Here is a 12,847-nt window from a genome sequence, read left to right as displayed (position 1 = left end):
TATAACCAATTCCAGGTACAATTCTGTAGCTCAGCAGCATTGGCATTAGGCCATTACAGGGATCCACAGACAATGTATGTCACGGAATTAAAAACCAACAAGATACTGGAGAAACTGCACTTATTCCATGAATACCCAGTCTTGAACCTGTTCCCTAAATCCAGCCCAGAGCTTGCCACTTTTATCGAATCCCTTTGAGCTGAAATACTTCCCCATGTTCATTTCTCACATCTTATAATTTCAGGCCCGATGCTTTATCACTACTGTGAGCAAAATACCACTGAGGTAATGGTTCTTTTGCCTAAATAAAGAATTCCAGATGAGGCCTTTTACTGCAAATGTTCTGGTCATACCAACAAGACTATCACAAAAACACAGAGCAATAAAATCTAAAGTGTTTCATTTCCCCTTACTTTCAGATAACTGTAAACAATGGTGAACAGTAGGATTTTTCTTTTTCAGGAAAGATTTTGCTTTGAACATTGAAATCTGTTTGGAAGAATTCTCTTTACAGAGCTGCTCTGAGCAGGCATATGACATAGCAACCACTTCAAGGAGGAAGCTAAAACCAAGTTCAACATTTATAATTCTGTAAAATAACCCCCAGTAAGTCAGCAAAATATTCTCACATCTTCAAGTTTAATGTAATTTATGCAAGCCAGACTTGACTGCCGCTAATGCAGAGACCACTACTGCACTCCTCCTAAACTTCTCACGACAGACACATTCATGTTTTACCCATTAAACTGTCTTGGGCACCTCTTTAAACACAAATAAGGGATTTTGGGGAGTTTCAGAAACAGAATTTGCAGGAAACAACGCACTTAAAGCATCAGAAGAACATTTTTTCACATGGATTTCAATAGCAATGTTCGCAACACTACACATTCTAAGTAAGGAAAACAAAGTTGTTGCAGCAAAGACCACCTGCCCTTATCCACTACCATCCTTCCCCCAAACTCAGCAAGGTGTGACCCATCAGGCAAGAGCAAACCTGCCCCCAGCTACTGGTCATACTCGTTTCCAGGCTCAGCTTTTGAAAGCAGACTGCCTACCTAGGTGCTTTTCCTCCAAGAGCGCTAGTCACAGGCAGGTGCTTTATCTCCTTGCACCACCTAAGCGAAGGTTCACGTGCTACACACAATACAGAATGAAGAAATGGAAGCATGAAGCAACATATACGCGTTCACTCTGCAAAAATGAAAGTCCTCCAGAGAAACAATCTAACATCGAGGCCAAGAAAAACAGGTTAAACACTAAAAACCAGGCTTCGTATTGCAGAAAGTGAGCACGACTGCAATGACTTTTTTTTTTTTTTTGGTAAAGTTTACAAGATTATTTCTAAAAGATTTACAGCTCTGAGTGTTAGTCACAGGTTTCTAACTACAAACAAATCCAGCAGCACAATTTCTAATGGTACCATTTAGCCTGTTCTTTTCAAATTACTGATTTTATAACAGTGCAACACAAAAGCAGAGTATGCAATGCACTTCACCAGTCATTATGAAAAGTATTTGATGTATTACATTTTTAGGTGTGTTAAAAATGCATTATTGGCGAATTCATTATTTTTATGCATTCCCTAAATTATGGGGAAGGTATCTCAGACACTGATTTATTTTAAAGTAAAAATGTTGGATGCTAAATTGCTGTAAAAAACATTTTGAAGTTGAAAACGGTTTGCTCTTAATACTGATCATCTGTAGCTCCTTTGAGTTTTTTATTAATATTTACTAATTTCTCAGGATATGAAATATTACATCATTCTTTTTTATTATTCTATAGAGTGAGAATGCTTCCGAAGCTGCAAAACTATGTATGCTACTAAATACAATTATAACTTGCCAGCTATAAATGCCAGGATTGAATAACTGAAAACATATGTTATATGCCTGAAATTTTAAGGATGATGAAACTGTCACATTGGTAGCACACAGCATGTTATAAAGAACTCCCACAATGTAGCAGTTGTTCAAAACTTGTACCCGTCTGGTCATTCTATCTTTATAAAAAGATATATAACACTAGATGGTGATTTATTCAAAACACAGCTGCAGCCTAACTTAAAGGTAATACAAAAACCGCCCACACACACACACACACACAAAAACCACACAACAAAATACCTTTTCACATTACAGCATTAAAGCCATGTCAGAGCGGCATGCACACAGAATAAAAGAAAAGCGTTTCCAAAAGGTTCCAAATTTTATTCCCATCAGAGTTTACTCGAGAGGAGGACAGGTGAGCGAGCGGGAGTAGCGGAGCAGCGGAACAACCGCACTCAGCAGAGAGCCCAGCCTGTTCGTGCTCCCTTCAATCACGGATCTCGAAGTGCAGCCCCCGGGGAGAGGGACGGCGACCGCCCGACGCGCGGAGCCCCCGGCCCTGCCGCAGGAGGCCCTCGCCCGGCACGGCGGCTTCCCGGCAGCGGGGGGGGAGCCCCGGAATCCCCGAGGGCGCGGACCGACCCCCGGCCCCGCCGCCCGCGGAGCACCCCGGCCCCTCGCGGGGGAGGTCGCAGCCGTGTCCCCCCGTCCCCCAGCACGGGCGAGCGCCACGCGTTCGGCTGAACTTTTACTGCCGAGGCGTTCCGCGCCGCATCCCCCCGGAGCAGCCGGACGCTCTCCCCTCTCCCCGCGTCCCTCCGCTGCCGGGGAGCGGCTCCATCGCACACCGCGGTCGCCGCCCGAGAGCATCCCGGGCTCCCGCGGGCACAGCCTCGCCTCCACCCCCGGCCCTCTCCCCGGCTCTACGGGCAGCCGGGGATCGCCAGCCGCCGCCGCCGCCCCCGCTCTGAGCCCGGGGCACAGGGGCAGCGCGGCCCCCGGCCCCAGCGACGCGGCCCCGACGCCTCCCGCCTCCCTTCCCAACCCCAGCCAAAGCCTGGGGGCAGCCGGAGCTGCCGGGAGGCGGGATCCCGGCGCGGGGGAAGCCGCGGAGCTCCCCGCACCTGCGGGGCGGGGGCCGATGAGAAAGGGCACCGCGCAGTGCCGGCGCCGCTCCTCACCTTTCATCCAGTCGACGACCTGGCTCGGCGACCACTTGCTGACGGGTTCCATGATGAGGGCCATGGGCGGCTCGGGGGCGCGGGGCTCGGGCGGCCGCCGCTCTCCGGGCGAGGGGCGAGGCTGTGCGGGGCGGAAGGACCGCGCTGCCCGGAATCCCGCCGGCGGGAGGAGAGAGCCACTATATCCCCGCTTGCCTCCGCTCCGCTCGCTTGCTCGCCGCCTCTGTGCCTCTCTGGGGATTTCAGTTCATGTTGCCGGCTCGGCGGGGCGGGGGAGGAGGAGGAGGAGGAAGGGGGAGAAGGGGGCGGCACGCTCCGACGCCTCCCGCCCCCGCGAACCCGCGGCCAGCGGCGGCGGCTCCCGGCCCCGCCGAGAGGTCGGTCCCGGGCGGCGGCGAGCGAGGCACCGGCTCGACTCTGCGCGCTCGGGTGCCCGGCGGCTCCCGCGGCTTTCCGCGGCCGCGGCTGCCGCGCCGGTGTCTTTTTCTCCTGGCGGAAATGACGAGGCGGCTCCTGCTACCCGAAAATATCTCCAAGTGAAATGGGAAGCGACACCCGACGGCCGCCTGGGGCGGGTGGGGGGGAGCCGGGATGACTCGCAAGGTGCCGCCGCCGGCGAGAGGGGGGTCTGGGGCGGCGGCAGCGCCGAGCACCTGCTCCCGGCGGGCCGGGCAGCGGGGGAGCCTGCGGGGGAGCGCAGCCAGCGGCACCGAGCTGGCGCTTGGGGTTTGGGTTTGTTGGATTTTATTTCCCCCGAATTAAGCATGGCTGCGTGGGCGAGAAAAGTAATTTTTTTTTTTTTTTTTTGAGAGAGAGAGAGACAGTAAACCGGCAATGATGGACGGTGTCGCCGGGCGCCCTGAGAGAGCCGTGCCAGCTGCACCGATGGGGTGGCGGCGTTTGCCCGCGGCCCGGGGATGGCGAGGAGAGGAGAGGGAGCGGAGCTGCACCTTGCTGTTTGCCCACCTAACGCCGAGGGTGCGGCAGTGGGGCAAACTGGAGCGAAGTCAGCCCAGCAGAAGGGGGGCAGGACCCTGGCGGCTGCAGTATGGAGAGAGCACCGCGGGTGCTCGTCTGCCTTCCCTGATGTGCGGGTTGCACCACGAACGTAGGGAGGCTGCAGGTGTAAAAATCCACTATCCGTGCAGCGGGTCATCATTGCTGGAGCTGTTAATTTTCTCCTCATTCTGTCTCCCCAGGATGCATCATCCTGGAAGATATCCCCAAAAAGGCAATTCCCATAGGCCCTGTGGCACAGTGTCTTTTGGTAGGAACCCTTCCCAAGTGCAGGATTCCTCCTAGGATGGCTGTGGCACCCTTTTCTGGCACCCTTCCTAGAAGCCTCAGCTCTGAGCAGTTGGCATGTCCCTCTAGAGCTCCAGGCAGAGGGTAGTGCTAAGGGTTATTTTCCTGCTGGTAAGTTGGCCAATGTACGGCTTTGCCTTCATTTGCATTCACCCTGCTTCTCCTGCCAAGGCTGAGGCAAGGACCATCGAGATGTTCCCTCTGACAGTGTTGGCTACTGAATGCCGACTGCTGATACTGACATTTAATATCTGTATGTGAGGAAAAAAGAGGATCCCCTCAGCACTGAAGAGGTAATAGCGAAGGAATTGTATGCTTTGTGCTCTATGGGCAGTACCAGGAGCTTTTGCCCTTTGATACATGAGGCTGAAGTAGTAGTAGTGATGAGGAGCAGTAAAGCACCCTTCGGGTTGGTAGCTCCTCTCCCTGGAGACCCAGGAAGAGTTTCCCCACCAGGGTTAGGTAGACTTGGCTTTCACTTCAAAGGTTGTACGTACTTATCGTTGAGAATCTTCTTTTTACTGCAAACTGGGGCTTGCACACTGTAATTTTCCTCGAATTTAGCTCTAGACTCGTGTCTCCTGTGTCACATTCCTGCCAGCACACTGACGAGGCAGTTGCTTCTAAAGAGGTTGTGTTACTTAAAGCCACAGAAACAACAAACTCACTTGCAAACTAAGGCTGACTTTTTCTTTGTGAAAGGTGTGAAAGGTATGCAGGATCCTTATATACTGAGCTATTGTTGTTGAAAGAGCATGTCATAATTTTAATTAGAAACCAGTAGTCTGAAAGGTTTAAAAGTATAAATATGCAAGATCAGACTGAAGCCTGGCATGTAATTTATAACGTCATCATGTAATTCTCATTGGGCGGAAAAGTTCTTTGTAGGTGAGGATAGGGGAAGTAGGTTCTCAGTAAATATGTATGTAGTCCTATATAATTCATAATTATGCATGCCCTGGGATTCCTATAGCTTGCCAGTGTAATTTGTAGCTACTGCAAGTTTTTCAGTAAAGCATCTGTGACCCAGGACTGTCCCCATGGTCAGTATCTATTACTTTTAAAGCACCTTTATGTAGGTTTTATGAAATTATGGGGTGGTAAAAGGGAGTTCTCTCTTCCACTTCAGTAAACAGATGAAGTGCTTAGCATGGAATCTAATTACCTTTCTTGTTCTTCTCACAGAGCATGATCATATCATAAATACTGGGGAAATCCCACTGTTTTACTTAGATCTTGTTTCAGTTTCACTGCAGATTGTTGGCTTGGCTGTGGTAGGGAGGACTTGGTTCAGGAGTAATGATAAAATTATCCATCCGTGGTATTTAACTTGGTGACCTATTACAGCAATGAATTCTATAGTCAGGACATGTGCTACATAAAAGTATTTTTTTAATTTGCTCTAAATTTATTGCTGTCTGATTTTATTATTGTTCTCTCTTTCTAGGGTAAGAAGGAGAGCTGAATGACTTTTTATGCTGACCTTTTAAAACTAAAGTGTTTCAGCCAAAATTCCTTAATCAACGTCTTTTGGCTGTTTTCATCTTTCAGTTTAGTGGCCTTCATCTTGCTAACAAGCTTGTATGAGTCAGGCCTTTTACATAAAGCACATGGGACAGTCTCCTGCAGAGACACTGAACTACAAAATTATGTCTTAATTCAACTTTCAGAGTTACTCTGATCCATATAATACATAAAAATTACTATGCTTAAAAACATGCCTAAATGTACATGTTCTTGTTCGGAAAGCATTTATTAGGTAGTAAATGTAAAAGTAAGCATACAATAAAATTCAGTATTGAAAGAAATATAAAAAACAGGAATAAGTTTAAAATTGAGCTGTAAGTCTGAACTCAGAAATATAAAACTATGTATATGGTTTGGTATCTATCCTCTGAGCAGCCATGGATATGGATGGGCATCTTCAGCAGATGTCTGAGCCCACACACCTCTTGGATCAGCACCTCACACTGCAAGCTCACAGAAGATACTGCTTTTCTGTCATGGTACATTATCAAAAAAAAACCAACAAAACCCAACATCCCTAGAGCTCAGCTGGCAATCATAGCGGCTACAGCAATACAGATTGAAAAAAATACCCTTAAATAGTTCAAGTCTGTCTAATAAAGTATGTTTTGTGCATATTTAATCAATAGGACAACTGAAGTAGATCGCTGCTCATCCTAAACAATGGTGGCAGCTAGATCCAGGTTCTAACACTAGTTAGAATAGTACACTGAATAGTCATTTGTTTTATATATGCAAAGCCAGACTTTACAGTGGCTATCAGTGATGAGTTACAAGTACAACTGTGGGTCCTCAGAAATTTCATGGATGTTTTGCTAGGGTGTCTAGAAAACATGCAATATGCTCAGAAATGACAATTTTAAATCTTGCCCTGAAGTTAGGGAGACAAATTTAGCTCTCAAAAGATGTTGTTTCTGGTGCTGGATATTAAAGCTGTTTCTTAGGTGGGAGATGAAAACAAGTGGAGGCAAATTGACAGTTAACTAAAGCTAATGTCTAATAAAAACTGTTGGAGGAAAATAAAATAACAAAAACCCAAAAACAAACCCAAAACCAACAACAACAAAAAAAATCCCAAAAGCAAGCAAAGTGGGAAAAAAGCTAATACTTTATTTTCATTAACAAAGTTTGTCTTTTGATAGCAAATAAATTCCTGGTGTTTACAAATGACGCTTTATTTGATAAGAATGGAGCTTTTCCACTGGTACCAGCTCATGCTGCAAATATCTTCTTCGGATGCCATATCTGCATTCTGGAGAGTATTTTATTCCACAGCTTGCAGGAAGCTGTAAAGCAGGTTGTTGTTCTCCTTGTGGAGAGGGCTGCTGTCTGTCCTCTGCTCCCCAGAGCCTTTTTGCCTTCAGAGTGGTGCCTGCACTGGTGCCTCAGCAGGGCGAGGGTTGCTGCCCCTGCCAGGGCTGGCATCTTCCAAGGAGGAGGGGGGAAGATGTTTACGGGAGAGAAATAACAAATAGCTTTGGTTCCAGGGCCCACGGGAAAAGCAAAGGAGGAAGAGGAAGGTTCATGATCAGAGGCACAGTAAGGTAGTGAGCCTGTGAGAAGGGTAGACATGGGAGCAGAGGGGCTTAGTTGCAGTTGAAGACCCAAGCTGATTTAGACTGGGGTCTATATCTGAGCCGTTGTCCCTGGCAGTGGAGCATGGGGAGGTGGGAAGGCTTGGGAGTGGGAAGGAGGCCCATCCCAGGTGAGAAAAGCAGGTGGCTCTCTTGCCTGTGCCTCGGGGGTCTGCATGGCCCACTGCCCCCTGGCAACTGGCCACTGCTTGCTCCATGGGTAGCCTCTACCTATCACCAAAGGTGACAAAAAGACAATGAGCCTCCAATGACTTAGGGATCTTGCTGTTCCCTCATTTCTTGCCACTCATCTTCAACCTGCTTGAAAGCACAAGTCTTTTAAAGTGTTTCAAATACAAATATTCTGGCCCTAAAGTACATGCCTTACATCCTTGGTAGTTTTATTTGACATAAATGAGGGGGAGGGGATGTTGTTGGGCAATTGATACTATTTTGTATAATCAGAAATAGAAATCATAATCCCCCAAAGATGTTTAATAATTTAAAGCATTCAGAACTCAATTAAGGCTATTAAGAGATTATAAATTAGATTAAAGGTGGCTAAAGGGTAAAAATTCAAGGACTTCAAACACCTTTTGTAATACAAAGGCTCTTAAAAAAATGAAAAGGCTGAGAATTTCCCCAGGAAATTCCTATCGTTTTAATTAGGTTTCTTCATTTGAAATAAAAAAAGAAACCACAAAATTTGAGTCCCACTTCCTCTCTCAAGCGGTGGACTCAATTAATTGCCTGCTGAGACCTCCTCCTTTCCCAGGTTTGGGAGGACGTGCAAAGGTTTAATAGGTTTTGACTACCAGGAGGGACCACCCCAAACATCTGACGTGTTCTCCTCAATTGATGCGTGCCAGAGAAATTCTCCCAGCCTTTTCCATGGTGGTGGGAATTATCTTTCCTCTGATGGTGTTTTCTCTGCCCCAAACTGTATCCGTTTCTCATTTCCTTCCACATGGAGTCAAGTCGCTGGTTCCTTCTGTCACTGAAAAGAGGAGGAATCCCTAGAAATGTGGAAGGCTCTTGTCTTTCTGCATCTCATGGTTTCTCCCAGCTGGTGCTGCTTCCCAACAAAGGGAAAGATGAGAAAGAGCTATGATGCTATGAGGAAGGTGCAAGCCAGTGGTAGAGGGGCAACAGACATGTCCCTGCAGATGCAGAGGGTTTTTCAGGAGCACTGGCCACTGAGTTGGAGCTGTGTGGTGAGCTGCTATCGCAAAAGAACAGTTTTCTCCTCCTTTGTGAAAATAAATACACATAGGTTGTGCAATGTGGGCCTTCTCATTTTCTGTTTTTCAGGCACGGGCTCGTGGATCCTGTTTGTTCATCAGCTCGGCTAAGGCTCCACCTCTACCACTGCCACACCAATGCCCTGCCCCAAACAATAAGAAATCCAAGGGAAGTGTGCTTCTGTGCTAAAATCACATAGAAAAATATTATAAAAAGAAAACAGCAATTAATTATTAACATCAGGTTCCTACTCAGGTCCCCACATTATTAGCATCACAAATGTAAAATGGCTGCTGACAAGATTCAGCTTGGAAATCTCATTAGAAGGAAATGTCACAGTTTAATCCTGGTGATAAATGATATTTTATTGCCTTTTGAATGGTTAGCTGGTTTGGCTAAACGCAATGGGTGGCTCCCCTTGAGGTATATACTTCTACTGATGAATTCATATTTTCTGAAGAATAATAAATATGTGCTAATTTTTCTAAGCAATCCTGAAAATATTTAATGTTGCCAAAGAATGCAGTCATCTAAATGGCACACTGTAGTACAAAAGAAAAAGAATAACGATACGGTAATACAAAAAAGGCAAAATCATAATAAGGAGGGACATTTGTCAGTATACTCAGAAAAGCACAATCTGTCTCCCTGGTAATTTGGTGGAGTACAGAAAGTATTACATGCCGTATTACAAGTATTACATTTTATTTCTGACTTCAAGTATCGTTACCATATGTTCAAAGTCAGACATGACCTCTTAAATATAGCATGTTCTTTGTTCGTGCTGTGCGGGCTTCATCCTGCTTGGACAGGATTTTTTATTCTGAAAAAATTAAAGAGAATATAAATCTTCCAGTGCCAGAAGACTTCATATCAGCCAGCTTTTGTGGATTGATTGGACAGCAATAATCTGGTTCCTACTGACCAGGGAAACTTGACAGGTCTGCTTTATTTCTCATACCTAACAACTTTCTCTAAAAACTATTTGTATGGAAATAGTCCTGAATTTCAAGAAGTATTTATTGCTTTCAAATGCATTTTACAGGAAAAGGAAAAAAACACATATTTTCAAATATTCCTGGTGTGAAGCAGCTTATTGATGTTACAATTAAATATGCCCTGATGTGCCCTGATTAGGCTATGATTAGAAGTTATTTGAGATTTAATGAATGCAGCTTCATGTTTACAGATAAATAAAGTTATGACCTAAGGTCCTCTACTATGAGTTGTCCTTTCCAGACTCCAAATTCTTCCTGGAGGTCTGTTTGGACTGTACATAGACCTAAAGGTTCATCCATATCGTGGCGCATGGAAATCAAAGGGAATTTCAGGAGTCTGATGGTCAAATCAAGAGAATGCCTGCAGATCAATTTTTACCAGAGTGCATGTTAGTCATAAATACCACACAGTGTTCATATATCACATCATTACTATGGTTTGGACTTTTCTATACCATCACCATCTTATTGTTCTTTTTGTACTGCTGTTTACAGCCAGACCTGGTTAAAGCCCAAAAAGCCAAGAAGCAATGATAAGGTAAAGGACTATTGCTATTATCAAAGGGAAGGATAAGGAATATTTCTGCAAACTTTTCTAGTATTAAATAACTTTAATAATGAAGGAAAACTATCAGTATAGAGAGGAATGAGGGGTCAAGATGAAAAGGTGATATTATGAAAGGAATGATAGGGAATACACTACAGGAAGCAATACAATAATCAGAAGAAAATATTACAAGAAATTGCGAAAACCAAGAAGCATAAGAGGAAATAAAAGTATATGTAAGTGTGGATCAAGCTGTAGATACAGGTAGATACAGGTAGAATTAAGGGTAGGGAAGGTTAGAAAGAATGTGAGAAAGAGTGAAGTCAGAAGATATGGCAGAGTATTAAAACTGGGAAGAAATAAAAAAGAAAATGTGAATGTCATCAATGCTAAGAAGTCCAAAACATGGACAGATTTTAGAAAAAAAAACTATTTTTAAAAGGCAGGTAGATTGAACAGGGTGTATTTGAAATACCTATAGTGACTCAGTAGGAATTCAGCCAAGGATAAGTAATTAACACTAATTAACCAGAGAAGAAAGCAAGCTCCTCCCAGAGCATGCCCAAGTGCTCAACAAAAACTTTTTGTTGTTATTCTTCTTGTTCCTTGTTGTTCTAGAGCTAATGAATTGAGCTCTGCTGCATTAATAGTGCCTGTCTCATTCTCTAGCATTGGTCTCAGCTACTACAGGGCGGCTTATGTCCACAGCATTAAATAACCTCTCCCTGCAAAACCAAGTGGCTGCACATAGCCAGCATATTTTGAGTGGTTCCTGGCCATGTTAACACCCCAACAGAGCTTGGGACTTGTCTGGGAGGTGTTAGCTGTGCTGGGCAACATTTGAGCAGTTTGGCAGCACAAGCATTCTTATACCTGGAAACATTCCAGGATCTAGATAGATTTTTCTTCTTGGGAATTAGGGATGGAACTTGCATTCATACCACAAGCTCTGGCATTGTTTTCCATGTCTCAGTTCATGCTCTGCTCTGCTATGTCTTGGAAGCAGCATCCAGTAGGAGAAGCCTGGGCTGGACAGTCTCCCTCTGGTCTCACAATCCCTGTACTTTGGCAATAAAAGATCAAGGATATCCTGGAGGTGTCATAATTCCCAAAGGAGAACCGTGGGGTGCTCTGGAGGTGACCTGGGAAGGTAATCTAAGCTCTGTCTCAAAAACAGTTTGGAATCACCCGGAAGTATCACAACAGCTTACTTTCTCACAGCCAACCCCTGCATACCTGTGCTTGAAAAGGCAGTAGGATGAGGACAAATAGTCAGTAGCACACTACAGATTAAATCATTTCCTCTCATTTCTTAACTCCCTCTATCTTCAGAGCCTCATAGTCCCAACAGAAAGTCGGCCATCCTCCTACCCAGACAGTCTGATGTAAGTCACAGTGCTGCCCCAGTCCTGAGATCTCCAGAAGCTTTTGTTAATGCAATTGTCAAAGGATAAGCAGTGGGAAGACAGGATATAGGAGTGACAGATCGAAAACTTTGGCAGAGCTTTTGACTGCAGTTCGAATATTTGCTCAGAGAAAATGCACACCATGGTCTCATTTCAGACTTCTTTAACCACCCCAATTTAAAAAATTCTGTTAATCACAGTGACACCCAGGTATGACACCTATCTAATCTCATCTTCCAAGGCATTTCCATTGTGCTCTTCTCTGTAGTAATCTGAGTGTTTTAGAGAATTAGATGAGTCTACCGTATAACCTAATTAATATAGATTTTTGGTTCTCTTTTTGCACAACATGGGAAGGAGCAAAAGGCACATACTTCATCTAGCTTAATTACTATTATTAAAGTTATTGCAGTGGGAAAGCAATGACAGAGAGGACTCCTGCATTTTAGCCAGAGAGCATTGATAGCTGTGAGACTTCTGGTCTCTCAAAGTAGTGAATCCCAGAGAAAACTCTCCTTTGTGATGTTGAACACAGAGAACACTGCACTAGCATATCCAGGTTTGTTCAAGTAGCCTTTCAGCAGCAAATACGTAGCAGAGGTGCATATTAACATTTGCACTGCTGCAGCATGTATGGTTTCATACCCAAAATGGGACTGTATCCAGTTTAGGGCCTGCCCTGCATCTGTGCACAGGGTTTGTATCAGTTTGCATAATGCATTGTGCTGATGTGAATTCCTACTGTGCAAATGTGGCCATGTGGCTTTTTAGAAATAAGTCATCTTGCAAATAATCTGGAATGAGTCTGTTGGGACTGATGAAGGTCAGGTCAGAGTCTGCAGACATCACAATGATTTATTTGCCCACTTTCATTCTCATTGCAGGTCAGCTGCTGTCTCTTGAACCAGCCTGAATTTTACATTCTTCTCTCCAGAGCTGAGGTTACTTCTCAGCTGACTGGATTACATCTGTCCGCTTTGGAAGTCAACAATGTTCAGAACCAAGTCAGCATATGGCAGCCATGGACTGGGTCTCCTGCCATTACCAGATGAAAAATATTGTTCTATCAGTCTTGACTAATGGAAAACCAATAGAAATAGAAAAGCTCATGGTGATTCCACAGCTAAAAACCTTTCCAGAAGCCCTTATGTGAAATCAACATTTTGGGATCATGTTCAGTCTACCTCCATGGCCACCTGACCAGATCTGGTCATTTGGCACAGGTGACATGCTATGCC

General features: G+C 45.0%; 1 protein-coding gene and 1 long non-coding RNA gene across 9 annotated transcripts in view; one reads left to right on the top strand and one right to left on the bottom strand.

The window, feature by feature from the left end:
* CNKSR2 (connector enhancer of kinase suppressor of Ras 2) overlaps window positions 1-3,159 on the bottom strand; it is a 204,830-nt gene extending 201,671 nt beyond the window's left edge. For all 8 annotated transcript variants that reach the window (XM_040055339.2, XM_040055341.2, XM_040055342.2 and 5 more), the window contains exon 1: window positions 3,011-3,159. In XM_040055339.2, the coding sequence (XP_039911273.1) occupies window positions 3,011-3,074 (64 nt within the window). In that variant the 5' untranslated portion in view covers window positions 3,075-3,159. The remainder of the gene's footprint in view (window positions 1-3,010) is intronic.
* Window positions 3,160-8,491: 5,332 nt separating this feature from the next.
* On the top strand, window positions 8,492-12,726 carry LOC120748857 (uncharacterized). The gene is made up of 4 exons (XR_005699435.2): window positions 8,492-9,599; window positions 10,152-10,194; window positions 11,210-11,353; window positions 12,494-12,726. It is a non-coding gene; the product is annotated as an uncharacterized LOC120748857 (long non-coding RNA).
* Window positions 12,727-12,847: the final 121 nt, after the last annotated feature.

Source organism: Hirundo rustica, chromosome 2 (genome assembly GCF_015227805.2).
Source record: "Hirundo rustica isolate bHirRus1 chromosome 2, bHirRus1.pri.v3, whole genome shotgun sequence".
Taxonomy (NCBI): Eukaryota; Metazoa; Chordata; class Aves; order Passeriformes; family Hirundinidae; genus Hirundo; species Hirundo rustica.
Note: the sequence above shows the minus strand (reverse complement) of the source record. Positions and strands in the feature narration are given on the sequence as shown.